A 19,898-nucleotide genomic window follows, 5' to 3' on the forward strand; every position below is an offset into this window, starting at 1 on the left:
AAATATAACAATTTGTCCCTTCAGACAAATCATGAATTGCTGGAGGCAAACGCTGATCCCTGCTGATTCCAACTAGATCTTAGTCTGTCTAACCTAACAAGGATACATTTAATCCTTTTCTCAGCTTTCTGTTCAATAACCAATTCTCAATAAGTACATGGCCCTTAATTTCTAGTGGTCAAACCCTGTTGATCAATTTCTTGTGCAGGACTTTATTAAATGCCCTCCAGGTATCTACTGGTTACCTCTTATTTACTCTACTAGTCATATCTTCAAAGAACACCAACAGATAAATCAAACCTTATTTTTCCTTCATAAATGAATGTTGACCCTGATCAATGCTTTTCTTCTTTCCATGGAGCTTTGTTATTACATCTTTCACTACCCATTCCAGCATTTTACCAACCACAGATTCTGGGCTACTGGGCTGGTAGTTTACTCTCTCTCCTTTGTTAAATAGTAAATAGCCATTTCCTTCCATTCCTCATTCTCATTATCTGGCAAGTTTTGTGCATCTTCTGTGAAGATAGACACAAAATAATTGTTTAATTTCTTTTCTTTTACCCCATTGCAAGCCACCCTGTCTATTAACTGCAGGAGTATCACATTTTCTCTTGTTATATCTTCCTTCTATAGAATCCTTTTGAGCATGTATCTTCGCTAGTCTATACTCAATTTGTATCTTGTCTTCCTTTATAAATTCCTTGGCTCTTTTCTGATGAGTTCCACGATACCCTCAATCTCCTGGTCTACTATCATTTGTGGCAAGTTTGTAAGCCTCTTCTTTCAATTCAATGCCACATTTAATTTCTCTGGTCAGCCACAGATGAATCACTTTCCTTTTTGTGTTTTTGCACCTTAAAGAAGTGCAATTCTTCTGTAACTTGTGTATATTTAAATGTTAATGCTATCAACTGTCAATTTTTTCATGTATTTTTGTAATCAATCAAAGCTAAACTCTCATATCAACACACACAAAATGCTGGAGGAACTCAGCAGGCCAGGCAGCATTTATGGAAAAAGAGTACAGGCGATGTTTCAGGCTTAGACCCTTCATCAGGACTGGAGAGAAAAATAATCTCCTGATGAAGGGTCTCGGCTCAAAATGTTCCTCCAGCATTTTGTGTGTTGCTTGGATTTCCAGCATCTGCAGATTTTCTCGTTTGTGATTAAACTCTCCTCTCATCCAGTTGTTAAACTGACACCCCATATAGAAGTAAAAAAAAATCTATAGTACTATTCAAACAGGTGCCTTGGCATACTTTTATTCTTCAAATAATACTCAAAGTCCATATCACTTGGGCATTTTTAATAATATTATTTGTGACACTGCAAATGTGCTCAATGGTTCGTACTTTTTATTTAAATTGATTATTCTTCTTAGAACATAGCTGTGTGAATTCTTTTTGTATTGAGTAGGGCATTCCACCTGAACTGTGTTGACACGTCCATAGCTTTGGCAAATGATGTCTTGAGTTAGCAGGCGAACTACAGAATACCCAAGTCTTGAAAATGTACAGAGAATTACATGCAATTACCACTGGCAGTGATAACTGTAACAGTTTTTGAAAAGATATTGTTAACTGTCACACTTAAAGTGCAGGTACTACCACAGCAACACTTGGTTCCTGTGTTTGTATCCAATGAAAACAAAAATCAGTGATATATTTCCAAATTGGAATGATATGACTTGGAGGAAAACCTGGAAGTGGTGTTCTCCTCAAGCACTCCCTTGTTAGTTTTGGTGGTAAAAGCCACAGATTTGAATGGTAGATTGAAAATATATTAACAGGTTGCTGCAGGGTAAACATGACACATCATGAGGAGAATGAATATTTAAGTTGGTGGATAACTTGCTAATCATGCAAGTTGTTTTTTCAAGAATGGCACTCATATTCATTTGCCTTACGACAGGGCCAGTTAACCCACCGAGTTTATAATCGGCTTTCAGAGCAATCCCATCAATCCCATTCCATTACGTGTTCCCCTTCAATCTATCCTTTCTTCCCGATTCATCCACCACTCACCCACACGAGTGATGATTTACATTAGCAAATTACCTACTAACTAGCAAGTCTTTTGGATATGCTAATAGAGGAAACAGAAGCATTCAAGGGAAACTAACACAGTCACTGGGAAAACACACATTCCACACGGACAGCATTGGAATTCAGGTCGTAGAGCCGGGAGGGAATCTTACTTGAACTGCAGTATTTGAACAAAGTGTTCATGTCTAATTGCTATAAGGGCTGCTGAGATTTAGCAGTTGATTCATAGCACTGGGTACCCAGTTTATGACCTATTTTACAGTATTTATATTACTCCTTCTGTTGAGATTCTGGTCACTGATAATATTGAGATGGGGGTATGAGTTTCTACTGAATAATGAGAAGTGGTTGGACTGCTGATGGAGCAGACGCTGTCACAAGCATAACAAGAATGATACTTGCCAGTTTCAGTTCAAACCTACGTACTTTTACATTCAGGCACAACTTACTCTGTTAGCTGGGCTGCATAGCCCCTCAGCACCCTTGTTATATCTTCTTTGGGAAATGGAACTGATTAAACTAGAATCAGCCCATTTCAGATATTTTAAAGGGCGAAAGATTATTGAAAAAGGATATAGATCAATCAATTTTAAATGAAACATTGAAGGGAGCGATAAAGAATATAGAAAATAAGGAGAGTTATTCTGCGTGGCTGCTGGGTGAAAACATATGGTAGAGCTTTTACAAAATGCCTCACCGTTTTACTACAGTCAACTCAAAGACCTCTTCAGAGTCTAACCAGGATCCTTTTATAATTTACAACAAATAAATGTGGTAAACAGTAAGGGATTTAAAGAGGTTTCAGAACACCTTCCAGATGAAGCAATAATTTATTACTTCCAATTTGGTGCTCACAATCGGGGGACAGGATGACTCTAAGGTCAAGAGCTGTGTTCTCCCTGCCATCAGGAAGGCAAAGCGAGAACACACAGAAAAAATTCACAGACACCTTTGTGACACCAAGGACACACAGTGCATGTGGCAAGGCATACAAACCATAACCAATTAAAAGTCCACCCTGCGCTTCAATGACAGCGACAGCTCTCTTCATGATAGGCCGAATGCCTTCTATGCACAATTTGACACACTGAATGATGTAACATCGAGGAAAGACTCCTCTCCCCCTAGGAACAGGAAACCTCTCAGGCAGCAGCCAAGGTGAGGAGGATCCCATGTAAAGTTGCAGGGCCAGACAACATGCCTGGTCAGGTGCTGAGGGACTATGCAGCCCAGCTAATAGAGGTCTTAATGAGGTCTTTAATATATCTCTGAAACAATCTACTGTCCCTGCAGACTTCCAGGTAGCCACCATCATTCTGGTGCCCAAGAGGGCAACAGTAACTGGCCTAAATGATTACAGCCCAGTGGCACTGACTTCAACAATCATGAAATTCTTTGGGCAGCTGATAATGGATCGTACAAAATCCCACTTTAAAGCTACAATGGACCCTTTTCAGTTCACCTACCGCTCAAACCAGTGCACTGATGATGCTACAACCACAGCCTTCCAACCCATCCTGTTACACCTAGAAAATGATGCATATGCCAAGATGCTGTTCATCAACTTCAGCTCAGTGTTTAACACGATCATTTCTCAGAGGCTGGTAGGTAAACTGTCCTTGATGGTACTCAAAACCTCTCTCTGTAACTGAATCGGGGATTTCTTGATGGAAATACCCCAGACAGTTCAAATTGGCAGCAACATTTCAAGCTCCATCACACTGAGCACTGGTGCCCCCAGGGCAGTGTGCCCAATACTGCTGACTCATGACTGCACTGCCAGATCCAGCTCAAACCACATCAAGTTTATTGATGATACAACAGTGGTTGGCCTCATCAGCAACAATGATGGGTCAGCATACAGAGTAAAGAGGCTTGTCAAATGGTGCAAGAACATCAACCTGAGTCTCAACGTGGACAAGACGATGATGATTGTGGACTTCAAGAAGGCACAAGTCAACCACTCTCTATTGCACATTAATGGCTTTGCTGTGGAGAGAGCGAAGACCACAAAGGTCCTTGGTGTGCACATAACAGATGATCTAACCTGGACCCACAACACCACCTCACAAGTCAAGAAGGCACAACAGTGTCTACACTTTCTGAGAAGATTGAGGTGTGCAAAACTCCGTCCCCATTCTAATAACTTTCCACAGGAGGACCATTGAGTGTCCTATCTGGCTACACCACTGTGTGGTATGGAAGCTGCAAGGCATCTGCAAGACCTTATAAAGTACTGCAAAAGATGCTGAGAGGATTATCGGGGATTCTCTTCCCCGTTATTTTTGTAATTTACCTGGAATGTTGCAGACAAAGATCTAGAAGCATTATTGAGGATCCCTACCACCCATCCCACAATCTCTTAGACCCATTACTGTCAGGAAGGAGGTACAGGAGCATTAGGATTAGGACTGCCAGACTGGGCAACACTTTCATCCCTAAGGCTGAGACTAATGAATACCCTGCCACCACCAAGGTCTTGTCACTAGGACAGTGAGCTGTTTACTATTTACTACACTGTTTACTTGTGCTGTACATAAACATGCATTTTCAATTATATTTTATTGACTTACTTATGATAATGTTTTGGTTGATGTGCTGTGTGTGATATGCGCTTTGTGGGTGCACTGTGGTCTCGAGGAACATTCTTTCACTTAGTTGTATATATGTACAGTCAGATGACTATGAACAATGTATCCTCTTCTACATTGGAGAAACTAAAAACAGATTTTACAGCTGCTTGTTACCTTCTAACTAGTTCTCAGGACTGAACAAGCTTCAACCCCTTTCTCAGCCAGCAGCATCAGCACTTGTGTCATTCATTGTCTTAGGAGTTGTACCCTATCACAGACATTTTGTTTGCTTTCTCTTCGATTTTTAACTTTTTCCAGCTCTGACAATTGTTTATCAACTTGAAACTAACTTTTCCTCCCTCCACATCTGCTGCCTGACCTGCTGAGTATTGTTAGTTCATTCTCCATTAATAACATTCTCTGTTATAACTGGTCTACAAACTTGGTCTGCCTCTTTGAGAGATAGAATATTTCCCTGCTATGATCTGTCAATTTTGTACATTATGACCAATAGCAAAGTAATGAAGCCAGTAAGCTGGAAGTGAACACTGCTTAATGTCTTATATCTTTGTGCATCATACATCCATTTGCTGCTGTAGCTTGAAATTTAACATGATCTGTCTCATTTGTAGAGTTGTGAAAGGAACATGGTTATGGTGCAGAGTAAGAAGAAGATATTTCAGAAAGAGAAAACACTTTTGAACCTACTGCATGCAGTTTGCCTGGTCTATTATATTGCCTAGCTAAGTCGGAGACATCATTCAACACGTTCTAAGGAAATTTTGAAAACTATGCCAAAAAATCCATATCCAGATTTATATTACTTTAACTGCTTTAAAAATTATTTGTGGTTTGGCAGATACATAAATGCCAAAGCCTTGAGGCTTTGAATCCCTCATGCAATGGGTTCATTGTTTGCAACCCAGATGTCTTACAGATTCATCACATTTTTTTAGCTGATGAAACACTGCAAGTGATGTGGTTTAAAATGAATGTTTTTTAAAAATTGAAGCACCATCCTAAGCTTTTGCCTTTGCGTAGTGAAAATTGCTGAAGATTATTCATAGGTGAACTTTGATTATTTTCAACAAAAAGTAATCTCCAAGACCATACCATCTAATAATCTTTGTCAAAGCAACAGTATATACAGTAATACAAACAGAAAAATACAGGAAACGTTCAACCAACAAAGCTTTGAAGTCTTTGACTTGAAATGTTAACAGTTTCTTTTAACACAGATGCTTCCTGATCTGCTGATACTTTCCAGCATTTTTGCTTTAAAACAGATTTCCAGAATTGCAATTTTCAAAATTTTCATAAATAGAATCTGTTTTGCACTGACTTTGATTAAATTATGCTCTTCATTGAAAGGTTGGTACACACACAATTTGAAATGAAATGGTAAATATTATGTATTTCAAGACCAAAGCTGATTTAATGACATCTTAATGATCTTATTTATTATTGTGTATAGCTATGATGATAAACATTCATTTTTAGAACAAAAATGTAACAGTGAGAACTACTTGACTTAAAAAAAAACAAATTTTGTCACAAAGCCAAAATATATTAATAACTATGTTAAATAAGTGCATTCGATCCAACAGCGATAGTATCAATTAAAATGGAAATGTTGCACCTCAATGAACAAATACCATAAACAACTTTATTAGATAATAAAGAAATATGAATGTTGAAAATTTATAATATTTTTGATATTCACAGAAACTGAATGGAAAAAAAGACTAATTAATAGTTCAGATGAAGACTGAAATTCTAATGGAGGCCTGCTGTGTACGTCCAGCCACGTCATCTTACTCTAACATAGATAAATGCAGTTCTGTTAGAAAAGGCACATAACATATTCACTACATAAATAATAAAACAAAAGGAGCATTAATATTAATTTCAATGGGCCTATTTAGGATTTTAGTCTATTTGAAATTGATCCTGCTAACTTGTTCCCATTCTTTGTTGCAATCTGAAAAGTTTCACTCAATTGATTTACCTTTTATCTATAGAGATCATGCTTAATACAACATGGTAACAAGCCTTTTTACCTCAAGTTTAATGCTGATGCCTTGAAAAGTGCAAGTTAATATTCAACATTTTTAAAGGCCACTTAGGTTACAAGGATATGGGGAAGCACAAATCCCTTCATTATCAGTGGTTACAGAACCAGGAATTGTGATATGCCCCAGCTGCTCATACAACCATTCACCACTTGCTCTCATGGCTGCACATGACCCTGATCAGGAGTCTAAGCAGGTGCTACACCTCGCCCAAGGGTGACCTGCAGGCTAGCGGAGGAAAGGAGTGCCTTGTACATCCTTTGGTAGAGACGTATCTCCAACTGCCACACAACCTATCTACACCTCTCATAATTCTAAACATTTATACAAGGTCATCCCTCATTCTCCTATATTCCAAGGAATAAAGACCTAGCCTGGCCAACCTCTCCTTAAAACTCAGATCCCCTAGTCCAGGCAAAATTCTTGTAAATCTGTTCTGCACTCTTTTTATTTTAACTACTTTCAGTAACTTTAAAGAGGTTTTCATCTTTGGGATTGTTGTTTATGGCTTTGATATTGAAGGAGTCATGTGAAATATTGTTGAGCATGGAAAAGGCCATCACTTTAAGAGAATTTTGCTATTTAGTGCGAGGAACGTATTCGTTTTCAAGATTGCTTTGTATCCATCAGACTTGAAAGGAGGCAATGCATGAAATTAAACAATAATCTGGCGAAAGTTGACTTTGATAGGTTTGACTGAAACTGCATCTTTTAAGTGGACATTTAAGGGTATATGATCATGTCTATCATTAGGAGGAAGGCCCACCAATCTAATTTTTAGAGCACAGCAGATGACATACTTTAGGTCTGAAATTTTGGTTAATGAGCCTGATTTGCTAGCCCCTGCCAGCTTAGAACTTGCTGTAGATGCTGAAAGTGCAAATTCTGATCTTGAATGAGATAACCTGGCATGATAATTACGTATTGATGTGCAGTTTGAATCATTCTAAAAGCCTAAAAATAATCAGTATTATTGTCTTTTAACACTTTATAAATGCCAATGAAAAGGAACATGGATCAATAAATTTTAAATGAAAACATTGAAAGGAATTATAAGAGTATACAGACTCAATTTTATGTGATGTTTTGAATATGGCATAGAAGGGGTAATTTCACTTGCCCCATCATTGAAATGTTCCCACAACTCATGGACTTACTTTCAAGAACTCTTTATCTCATGTTCTCGATATTTATTGCTTATTTATCTTTCTCTCTTTTTCTATTTGCAGTTTGTTGTCCTTTGCACACTAGTTGAATGCCCAAGCTGATGTCGTCTTTCATTGATTCCATTATGCTGTTATTCTATTATGAATTTACTGAGTATGCCTGCATGAAAATTAATCTCAGGTTTGTATATGGTGACATACATGCACTTTGTTAATAAGTTTACTTTGAATTTTGAAGTACTTCTGTAAGCTTCAAAAAAATGATCATATTCTCTATATATTATGCATGGGCCATTCTTCAACCACAGTAACTAAAGAAAATTCTGCAGACACTAATTTAAAACATAGAAAATGAATTGCAGCAGACATGGGATGCAATGTAATCGATATTCTGGGTTACTGAATTGGAAAGAGTTAAATGAAAAGCTGTAATTTAAGATCTAGTCAAACGTTCCACATTCCATTCTGCAAAAATGTTTGCAAGGTTTCAATTGCTAATATGCAAAACATTTTGTCCTGGTGCAGCAGCTTCCAAAGTTATAAGTGAAGAATAAAAAGCAGAATTGAAGGGACAAATCATAGCGTTATTTGATTCCCTCTTAAACCACATCAAATATAAAGAAAATAAAGAATTGTGCTTAGTTTTACTTACCCCAAGTCCACCACAGGGTAGCAGGGCATACATTTTCTGTGTAATAGGACCTAGACAAACATTCCAACACAATACTCTTCAGTCAATGATGAAAGCTGACAGAGGGGTTCACTTTCATTTCTTGACAAGCAATATAAAATCCTTCAATAATATTTAGAATACAAGGCCTGTCAGTAGATGATATTACTTTTCGGGTATTTTCAATTGTCAAAGTGTCCAATTTATAAACCTTCAAGCATTTGTATCCCAACAATGTAAGAAGCTCATTCTGCACAAGAAATCATATAGGAACAGCCTTCTTTAAAACCAGCAAGTAAGTCTAATATGAAAAACTTGATGCAAAGAGAACTCCTAACATGGACAATGAAAATGAAGTTCAACTGCTAATCTTTTGTCAAGTTTATTTTTCATTTGGCCTTTAAGTGATGAAGTGCAAATTATGGATTGGTATACATACCTAGCAACTTCTTACTGTCTAGTTTCTGTCTGTTCAGAGGGCTGGTGCCATACAATAATGTGTGATGTTCTGAATGCACAGTTTGAATTTCATCCAAAGTTGCTTTTCTACCTCGGATCCGCTGCAAAAATAAGTACAGAATATTAACTCTTTGAGGTGTGAAACAGCATTTCCTTACCATAATAAGATATGGAGCTTTTAGCAATTTATTCCAATGGATACCTTTAAATTAAAGGTCAAGGTAGTCTCTAACATTTAGAATATTTGCCATGCAAGCTTTTAATTTCTGAGGGTTTTGGAGATATCAGAAAGTGAAAAATCTCTGAATCAGAGGAATTATCATTTAGTTTGTACGTGAGAAATTTGCTGGCTGGGAAATGGCAATGACAATAAACACAAGGAAGAAGTTTCCAAATTGATTTGTTTCCTGTGAATAATGGCTTCAAACATGTTCCATAAATATGTATAAATCAGAGACATCAGCAGCATAAGTATTAGATTTGACATTTATTAGATAGTGTATATGGATACCTCGCAACTAAACACATCACTTTTATGTTGATTTTGAAAGTTCATTATGCTTTCAGGTTCAAACTTCTAAGTTGATTGTTTTACATCCCCATTTTCCTGTTAATAGTTAAACATCAGAAATTTAAAACTATGACATGCCCTGCAAGCTATCAATACCACATCTTTTCTCCACTAACAGATAAAACAATTGCGTGTATCTATTGATAAATATTCATTCTGAGATTCACTGCTGTGAGCGGAATGTTAGCAAGATTTTTAAATTGCGGCACAATGACCTTTGCCTTTGGTTATGGCTTCTGAATTAGCAATTATTGCAAAATAGAACATCAAAATTTCTTAAGGGTAGAACAATAACTTTTTGTTAAACTACAAAATATATATTAATTCAAATAATGCTTAAATTTGATTTAAACTATTTCAAAGTTGTGCTGTCAATTTCATTTACAGATTTGCTCAACTTTTTTTAATATAAAGTATACAATTTTCTGTCTTTCCAATGTTCTGTCTTTAATAGTGTTTTAGTGAAATTCTTGTGTGATGAATTCTCATAATGAAAGTACAATTACAACTATTCCTATATCATTTATGTACAGCTTAGTTACTCTGCTCAGAACAAGAATAATTTACAAAATATAACTAGAATGCATATTATCAAGATGTATATGTATTAACTAAATTTGTAAAATGATTTCAACAGGGATCTTACGTTTCAGTCTAACAGAATTTATGTAGTCCAAATAACAGACAAAATACTAAAAAGTGCAAGCAACAAGTTTTAATTATTTGCAGATCTTCATGTCAGTTATTTAATATAATAAATGTTGCATAAGTACGTAAATAAAACATATGAACATTCTCTAAGTGACAGCACACTACCTCAGCCAGTAGGTTTCCTAATAGACACAATAGCAGGGTATCTAAACTTCACTGTCCAAGAATGTTTCTTCCATTTCTCATCATTTAAGCTTTGTATGTTATTACCTGTATAAGTTTATGGGGCATCTTTGCATTATGTCTCTTTATATATTGTGAAATAAACTAAAACCATTCATTAGATCTTAATCATCAACTCAAAAACATTTAAAACTCCAGGCTTGAGGTTGTAAAGGACAATATGCTCGATTTACGCTATCCCAATTCTGCCTTTATTTTGAATTGATAGCCGGGGGGGGGGGCGGGGGGGGGGTTGTACTATGTAATAAAGATAAACCACTCGGCAGGATTATGCTTAATCTGACCCACATCTTGCTTTTGCCCCATGCATTATCTCAGAGCCCCACAAAACAAATCAAGTTCCAGGTCTTCCCACTGCAATCACTCTGCGAAACAGAGGCCCATGAGTAGTGACTGGGCCCTGAACACCATGGTGACCTTTTGATAGCTCATGCTGTCAAGGACCTTTCCAATGGTTCCTAAAAAAATTTAGAGACATTCAAAAAGAGTTGATTCAGATAATTAAAATATTTTAAAAAGTTATTTAAAACATATTTAGCTGCTGGAAATTCGGTAAAACATTACCATTAACTGAAATAAAGAAAAACAACCATTTGCTTTGTAAGTGATTGTGGTGGAGACAGATACATCAGGGACTTTCAAGAAACTCTTAGATAGGCACATCAATAAAAAAAAAAGCGGAGGATGATGCGAGTGGAAAGAGTTAGACTGATCTTGGAGAAGGTTAAAAGGTTGGCACAACATTGTGAGCTGAAGGGCCTGTAATGTCCTGTGCTGTTCTGTATACTTTTTCCATCCAGGTTGGGAATCCTGAGCCATGTATGACAGCCAAGTAATGCTAAAGAATTAGATACAAACTATATCCAGCCCTTAGACATGGTGCTGTATTCAGCAGGGGACCAGGGACAGGCACAGGTACTGTGAAAGTGATGACCAGTATAACACAAAAAGTCTTCACAAAGTTGCTAGTTGAAGTGGACACAACCATTGATGACAGATTTTTACAGTACATTAACCCAGAATATATCAGATGATTTTGAACTTTTATTTTTGCTTGCCATTTCTTTCCCAAATTTGTATTTTTATGTGGGTGCTGCAGTTTTGTCTTGATATTTCGATTACACATCATTTCAGACCTGTCAACTGAGTTCATAATGGAAATTTGCAAGTTTTCTTGGTACTTCTCCAAGTTTTAGTAATTTTAAACTTAATGATATTAAATGGTTAGTTAGAAGCTTAGAATTTCTTGCCAGATTCTGCAGCCTCGAAAGAGTTGGCTGGACAATTCATAGAACTGACAGATAGACTGAGGGGTAATAGGTTCATATTCGATTTGGTAATTGACAATCCTAATCTTAATCCTGAAAGAGGCGAGTTGATGTACAAGTTTTACTGCACAACTGCTCATTCTTGTTGCCCAATACAATTTAAACAAAGGTTTTCAAAAGATCCTCGTCTTCTTTTTAGTTTTGCACAAGGTGGATATTTGCAACAACCAATGAAGTGATCAAGACTTAAAATGTTTCTTTAAATGCAATTATAGACCATTCCAGTAAAGCTGCAAATTGTCATTCAAAGCAAAGTAAATCATATATACAGCAAAGCAGTTACTTCTTTAAACAGTGAAAAATACCATTGATCAAATTTCAGTTTTGGATTAGATCAGTGTTGTCTGTTGTTGTACATTTCACTCCTTTTCAGGTGCAGGTCCACATTTCCAAATTAATCAGTTTTGAGATTTTTTGGCCTGCAAACAGAATCTTCAAATAAAATTCAGGTTGTTTGTTCATAATGATTATTTCAGGGTCAGAGTTAAAATGCTAACATTTGCAAATTGAAACAACCCTCTGTTATTCATTCACTTCTGGGAAACTGTACTTAACTAATGTACAAACATATTTTTGGAAGGAATAAACCATAGTCAACAGTTCCCCTGGCTTTCTTACCTCACACTTGTTGATTAACCCTGTTTCCTGAAGCCTAGACCAGATGCTCTGTATTCTTCCTGCATGCTCGGGATGGTTGTTAGTATTCCCACAAGTGCACTGGTGTTTCAGCATAAATGTATCATAAACCAAACCTACAGAGGAGCAAATTTAACAGAAAGAGGAAAGATTAAAAACATCATGTAACTCACTTTACTTACTTATTTAACTGTGCAACATGTATGAATCAGTCACATAATATAGATTGATGGTCAGATTAATGAACAACCTGGGACACCATTTAAATATAGCTGGTGCACAATTTGTAGATTTTATTGACTGCTTCTTGTTCCACAGATGCTTCCTAGCCTCAGGTACTTTGATTTTAAGCAATACAAAGTTAACAATATTGCTTTTGTATTGAACTATAAACCGGAAGAAATGATGGCGAAGAACAAGACAGTACTGTTGAATTTATAGTATATGTGGCAATATTGACAACCACTCATCCAGTTATTCACCCTTTCTCATCTGAGGACAGAGAGACACACACTTAAGGGTATATAGATTATTGAGATACTATTTGGAACTTGATAAAACAAAACATGAGAAAGCCATATAATGCAGCTGCTAAAGGAGGTCATAATATACTGTTTAGTGAAACACAACATATAGCCAAAGACCATTTTGGAGAATAGCTTCCCCACGAAATGCAACAGATAGCTTGTTCAACAATAAGAACTTCTGCCTTGCTGGGTGCTAACATATGACTAGGCCACTGAGAGAAAATAGTGATTCTGATTAGTTCTTTCATTGCTTCAAGGTATCCAACGTAAGATAGAGAAAAGTAATGAAAGCCTTCAAGTTTTAGAAGACTGTATTGCAAAGATATTGTCAAACTAACTCTGGAGTATACAGGTCTAAAAGCAACTTGATAGACAGTTGTGATGTCTGGAAGTCTATTCTACCAAGTCAAAATTCCATACTCGTCAGCAGACATTGTTTGTGCACGTCAAAGTGGCTACCTTCTTTCGTGCAGCTACCTGAGATTATCTAAAGTGGGAGTCCATCTTTGAGTGTCAGGTTGCATTCTGCATTGTCATGCTTTGTTGTGGCTCTACAAGAGGGAAGACTATTATGAGAAATGTGTTACAGTCAGTGATTAATGTTTAATAATAGTATCATCATGCTTAGATGTTGGGTTTATGCTGGAAGAAGTTCAATGACCTAAAAAAGCAGGTCTTAATATAGCCCTTATTCTCTTCTAACAATACTTTCAGCTCCCTCTCTTACAACCGTCAGGATAAATCATAATAGTGTACCATAATGTATCTTCCAGAAAAAAAAATCACGTTCGCTTTATTCCTAACACACATTAATAAGTATTTTCTTTTCACGTCCTATTATTTGCGCAATCAGGAATTATTTCCACACAACACACTTAAGATACAGCTTTACCTCATTTACCTTGCCTACCTCATTTAATTTTGTTTCTTTTCCAGCTTGCTGGGAGTCTGTGGCTAAACTCTTGTAACTCTACTTGACATTTCAACAGCTGCACACCAACTCGTGTTTTCTTTCTCCAGAACAAGACTACATTTATTGTGAAAGATTACAAAACATATCAGCTCTTATCCAGATGGCAAGGATACCCTGGGTAGTTAAGGCCTGGAAAAAGCTATGCTAACCAGGACGTTGATGTTGGGTTTCTGATGAGGGAATATCCAAATTATTTTCACCTTGGCAAGTATGCAAATTTCACAAATTTTAGCTGCATATTGAATTATTGGCATTATTACCTGCTATAACACAGAGCTTGCAATGCTCCTAAATTGGTAACCACTTAGTCATCTTGTTTATTGCAGTCTTCCAAAACACACTTTGACATAACCCAGTACAGTACAGCACAGAAGCTGACTCTGCACAAGTGGGCTCTCTGAACCACTTTCACAATCAATGAGTCTTTGCACTCATGGTCTATCAAAGCTATGTATGACCTTTGACACAACCATACAGCAACAATTGAGACGTGTTAAAGATATAAAACACTTATAACTATTATTTTAGATTTAAAACTATGAAAACACATTTCACAGACTAAAAATCAATCTCAAACATTGAATATAGTCGAATGCACAACTCTTTAACTCCTCAATTTTCTTCTGGCAGCCTATTTCCCCTAGTGGGGACCACAATGGTTTCAGTAGGTTTAACCTGACACATGCTCAATAGGTAGGTTTTACAACCCAAGAGCTAGAAGTCTGTGTAAGCTCATGCTGTTGTTTCGGGTTCCACAAGTAGTAGATTGGCACTGAAACACAAGGACAGCGATAGAAATCAGAGGTGGATGCCAAGGGCTGGAAACCAGGATTTCTGCTGGGATCTCGAGGCAAGTCCTGGTAATAAGAGCTAACATAGTAGCACAAGGTCTACCCCAGTGTTAATCCTGATGGGGCTTTGTGCAGGATTTTAAGACTGAGACATAAGCAGTTCATACCTGTTACTGTTATGAATTATACCTGGGCTATTCAGAGGGATGTACAAGCCTTTATGTAAAAATGACCCCATGTAACTATCTTGGTATATTGATGGATTGTTCAAATACAGAAATGCTTGAGCATCCAGGATAAAATGATGATGATAGAAACGTGGATACACTGCACAATCTTAATACTGCAATAAGGGATTAGTTGGTCATTAACAGTGGTAGTACTCCCAATTCATACTATAAATGCTGTCTATTGTCCCAGCTGTGAGATCTGTCTGCAGTTAATAAATTCATGGAGAGGAGGGAAAACAATTGCTACTCAAAACTGCCAACCATTATTCCATTGACAATTAAGATTAGTAGGACAAAAAGAGCAACACTGACCTGGTTAATGCAGGTTTATACAGTAGACAGACAGACAAGAAGATGCCTTCTTCAAAGTCACTAAGGCTCCTTACCAAAACCACATATCCTTCCTTATGTGGGAAGATGCTACTTAAGTAAAGGGTTACGGGAATACTAACAGGTAGTACAGCAAAATATAGCCCCTGGTTCACCAGGTTCTGTAAGAGTTTAAGTAGAAGTGTGCTCTTTGATGTGCTACTCTTCAAACAGACAAAAGAAACTAACTCTTGGCTTAGCCATTTAATATACAGGACATGGCCTCCTTGAAGAAATCCCTTTAATTTGTTTTTCATCCTTTTACAGCTGCCCTTTAAACAGGCTATGAGAATTCTGTTAGCTTTCTTACTCAAAGCTTTCCCTCAATCCAAAACAAAAACATTGGTAGACCCAAAGTAGAAAGAGCTCAGGGGCGAAGACAAAAACAAAATCAGAAAGTTGCAATTCCCGATTTGTCATTCTGCAATCCAACAGTACCACTTAACAGATCCTTTGATGATTTGCTTCTATTTTTATATTGCTTCAGAGGCACTGAGAACGAACTCATTTAACCTCACTGGTAGGTTAAGTACTGGCTAGGTCATTGACAATTCATTTCAAATTCTGTTACAGGCAGCTCCAATTTGCACACACAAAGTCCCCGTTAATCTTTGGCGGACACTTCAACTTACTAAATTAGTGAAGGACAAAATACAGCCATTTTAACCACCCAACCACCACACCAAACAATTTGAATTGGATGCACACTGTTGCATTTGTTTCATTTGTCTGTTCCTTACTCATCTATGATGAGAACCTGATAGGATTTTCCATCATGGACTGAAGGAAAGCAGGTTTCATGACTATTTGAGTAGTAATATACAAAGTAACCATATTCATAAAGAATTTGAATATGAATTTAAAAAACTGCTGTCATTTATTAAAATGAATCATTGAAGATCATTAAGCTCATCTGCAAGCAATTCTAGTCCAAGAGTTCTGTGAACTCTGTATCCATGCAATTCACAACTTCTATGGATTTCGGACTCCTTTCACCCCATCAATTGCGCCTGGACCCCAAGTTCTGAAACCTCTTTCCTAATCTCTCCGCCTTTCTCATTAAATTCCACCCCCTTGATCACGGTTTCTCTAACAATACCTTATCTTTTGCCTCGGTGTCAATATTGTTGTGATTATATAATCTATGCATATGGGATGTCTTACTACATTCAAGGCATGATATAAATGTAAATTTGGAATATTGGTACAGAAACTGCTTTTGATTAACTTCTTATTAAATAGAACATGTGATATTAAGATGAAGGATTGGTCTATGGTCATACTTAGGTGAGAGGAGATTTTATGAAAACCATCAAGACATTGGTAAGATGCGACGGATTTTTGATGCACTAAACTTAACCAATGTGCATTATTCGTGCAAATAAATCCGCCTTGCAGATATTGTCACCACACCCATTGCTCATCAGTCATCTTTCACCGTTGGGAATAATCACCAGCAGCCTTCCCAGCGTAACACATGGGACATTTTTTTTTCTCTGTTAAGATATGAAGGACACATGCTTTCACAACTTGTGTGGCAATGCTATGCATGTAATGCAACATCCAGCCTTGGCAGACATCAAAATCTTTCATTTTCATCATGAAATGAAATACTTAATTACAACAAAATTGTACACAACCATAAACTGTCATTGACAATGTCCAGAAAAGATTCATGAAGTAGTAGGAAGAAAATTGTGTTGGAATGTTCCAAGTAATCATAGCATAATCTGACCAAAGAAATTAGAAACAAAATAATCAAAAACAAGAATGGGTAACACAACAAAGTGAATTATTTCCATTCAACAGAACTTGCATGAACAGTGATAATGCTTCTAAAACACATGAATACAATTAGAAAAAAATTAGCAGCTGATAGCTTTATTTAGATTGCTGCCGACAGAAAATGTTATTATTAGAGGGTTATTCTGTAACTGAAGCAAGTTGCTTTCATCTTTGATTGGTAATTCCATACATTGTGATCAATATCATCATTTAAATGCAAAGTCTAATTACAATTCCACTTGTTAGGTACTTTGAGGGTCAATTCTGCTACATTTCAAGAAATTCAAAGAAAAGCAGCTGCAAGTCTGATATCTCAATCATTACATTAATATAAATCCCTAATATTTGAATGGTTTATTTTTCATATACTTGCTCCCAATAAATTCTTCCAAAGAATCACCTAGAAATTAGGTCATACAGTACTACATTGGTCCTGAGCAATTTACAAATGCTTTTCAATAATGAATTTTTCTGTCCTTTCACATCGCCCCAGAAATTCAACTAGACACTTGCCATCAAGTCACACTCACAAGGGAGAAATGATTCTTCATTTATATCATGCTCCTTTTCCAGCATTCCAAGAAGAGGTGTGAAAAATTAGATCAAGAAGTCCTTGAAGCAACAATTATTAGGTACTTATGGGACAAGTTATTCATCATCCACTTTCTGACTGCCACTCAATTTCTACACCAAACTATTATCCCTTGGAATTCCCTCCTAGCCCCATCCCACCGGTGGCAAAAGCCCACCTACCAGAAAATAGGTCTCACTGCTACCTTCTAACTTGTCTCAAGGCTAATGCATTGACCCACCAGTTACCAACATCAAAATCCTGAATTCCCCAACTCAACAGTCTTCATCATCCACAATAGCTCCTGACTTATTTCACCTACCAACTTCCCTGGCGAATCACCAATTTCTACCATTCCCACAATGATTAGCCCAGGCTGATCACAACATTCACTGATTTCCTTCCAACCCTCTGATTGGTCTAGGCCCAATTCCCTACAACCCACTAATCAGCACCCTCAAATCTCTAATTAGCTCAAGACATACCTCACAATCTACTGATTTTGCCTTTTCACCTCATCCTGACCCTTCAATCACTCCTTTTCCCATTAAGTCGGCTAAGTGACATCCCTAATCTTTCAGTGAGCTTGCGATATGCCCATCTCCCGAACCCTTTATTTGTCCATTAAGTAATCACCATGTGACCTTCGAATCTGAACCTGATATCCTTCTTGCCCTTGGACACTTCCAAGGTCCAGATTGGGTCTATGACTACAAAGTTTCATTTCACAAAATGTGCAAAAACAATCCAGTTTTCAAATTTGATAATGTTTACAGTTTTTTTTAGTTTGTGGGAACTGGCCCACAACCAAATTTCTAGGTCTATTGTCTTCTAACTAATTCACATTAGCGCAGATGTTACTTTGAGATCTTGAAGCTATTTCTGAGGTTTCCTTACCAGTAGTGAAAAGGTGCTTGACAGGTTTCTCAGTACTAGGATTTTTTAAGTTTGCAGTTGCTGGAGAGGACTGGGCTCTGCAGAGTGGTTGATGCCTGTCCGTCACAGACATGCTTCCCATAGCTACAGAAGCCTGATACACATGAAGCTTTTGCATGCGCTGCTGGTCCAAGAATTGCTGCTGTAAAAATTGAAAACAAAACGCTGAACTTACTTTTTATTACAATAAAAAATGCAAATAAAGATAGTTCAAGTAAAAAAAAATTAAATCACTGAAAGTTTTAAGAGAAAAAAAGTACTTTCTCCAGGGTTGATGAAATGAAAAAAAAACAAGCCTTTCTCTTCATCTAGTTCACTATAACAACAAACATATGGATTTTTCAAAGTTGCTTTTCTTTCCACATTTGACATCTTACAACTTTTGAATTATTTCTTTATTAAATAACCTTGTGTTATTGGTATCCTTACCTAATGTTTAAAGATCAACGTTCTCTCAAAGAACACCATTATCTGGACCTACATGTTTTGTTTTAACCCAGATACATAAATCCATAATGATAGTTTTTATTTCTCTCAAAATTATTTTCCATTTTCTCTAGATGAAGGTGTGGAAATGATCCTGCTCTTTAACAGTTGTATTAGTACAAATATAAGTGACAAGGAACACTATTATACCTATTGAACATTCTTTTCTTTGGGGATTTTGTAATACTTAACTTCTTCCAAAAGTCAGAGCAAGGTTAGAAGATTCATAATTGCAAGCTATTTGCGCCATGTAAGTAAAAACTAATCAAACTAGGGTTTCCACATTTATCCCTCGGAAACCAAAGCATCATTTTATTTAAGCATTAACTGAACCCTTGTAATGATGTTTAAGACTCAAATAAGATAACTTAATTGATACTTTCTATCATGCAGTTTATCAGAAGGGTACCTTAATTAATTTTTTTTGAGATACAGCACAGAATAGGCCCTTCCAGCCCTTCAAGCCCAGCAACCCTGATTTAACCTCAACTTAATCAAGGGACAATTTACAATGGGCAATTAACCTACTAACTGGTGTGTCTTTGGACTGTGGAAGGAAACTAGCGCACCTGAGGAAAACCCATGCCTGAGGACGTACAGACTCCTTACTGATGACGTCAGAACTGAACTCTGCACTCCGACGCCTAGCTGTAACAGTGTTGCACTAACTGCTATGCTACTGTAGCACCCAAGGTTGGACTGACAGTCAGATTTCTGTCTGGTAAGGAAACAATATAAGTAACAAACATCGACCCCCCCCCTCTTAAATTTTGTCTTTGTTCCTTTATTCTGCTTAGAGCTTTTGTTGACAAT

General features: G+C 36.9%; 1 protein-coding gene across 12 annotated transcripts in view; it reads right to left on the reverse strand.

Annotated features, from left to right (window-relative positions):
* Positions 1-19,898, reverse strand: part of hdac5 (histone deacetylase 5) — a 330,728-nt gene that overhangs the window by 37,443 nt on the left and 273,387 nt on the right. For 10 of the 12 annotated variants that reach the window (XM_063037383.1, XM_063037380.1, XM_063037381.1 and 7 more), the window contains 4 exons: positions 18,561-18,741; positions 12,400-12,533; positions 8,969-9,089; positions 8,512-8,561 (listed from right to left, as the gene is read on the reverse strand). In XM_063037383.1, coding sequence (XP_062893453.1) covers positions 8,512-8,561; positions 8,969-9,089; positions 12,400-12,533; positions 18,561-18,741 — 486 coding nt within the window. Of the gene's footprint in view, positions 1-8,511; positions 8,562-8,968; positions 9,090-12,399; positions 12,534-18,560; positions 18,742-19,898 lie in introns of those variants that run through there. The other 2 variants (XM_063037378.1, XR_010016520.1) reach the window with 2 other exon arrangements.

This window comes from Mobula hypostoma, chromosome X1 (assembly GCF_963921235.1).
Source record: "Mobula hypostoma chromosome X1, sMobHyp1.1, whole genome shotgun sequence".
NCBI classification, from domain to species: domain Eukaryota; kingdom Metazoa; phylum Chordata; class Chondrichthyes; order Myliobatiformes; family Myliobatidae; genus Mobula; species Mobula hypostoma.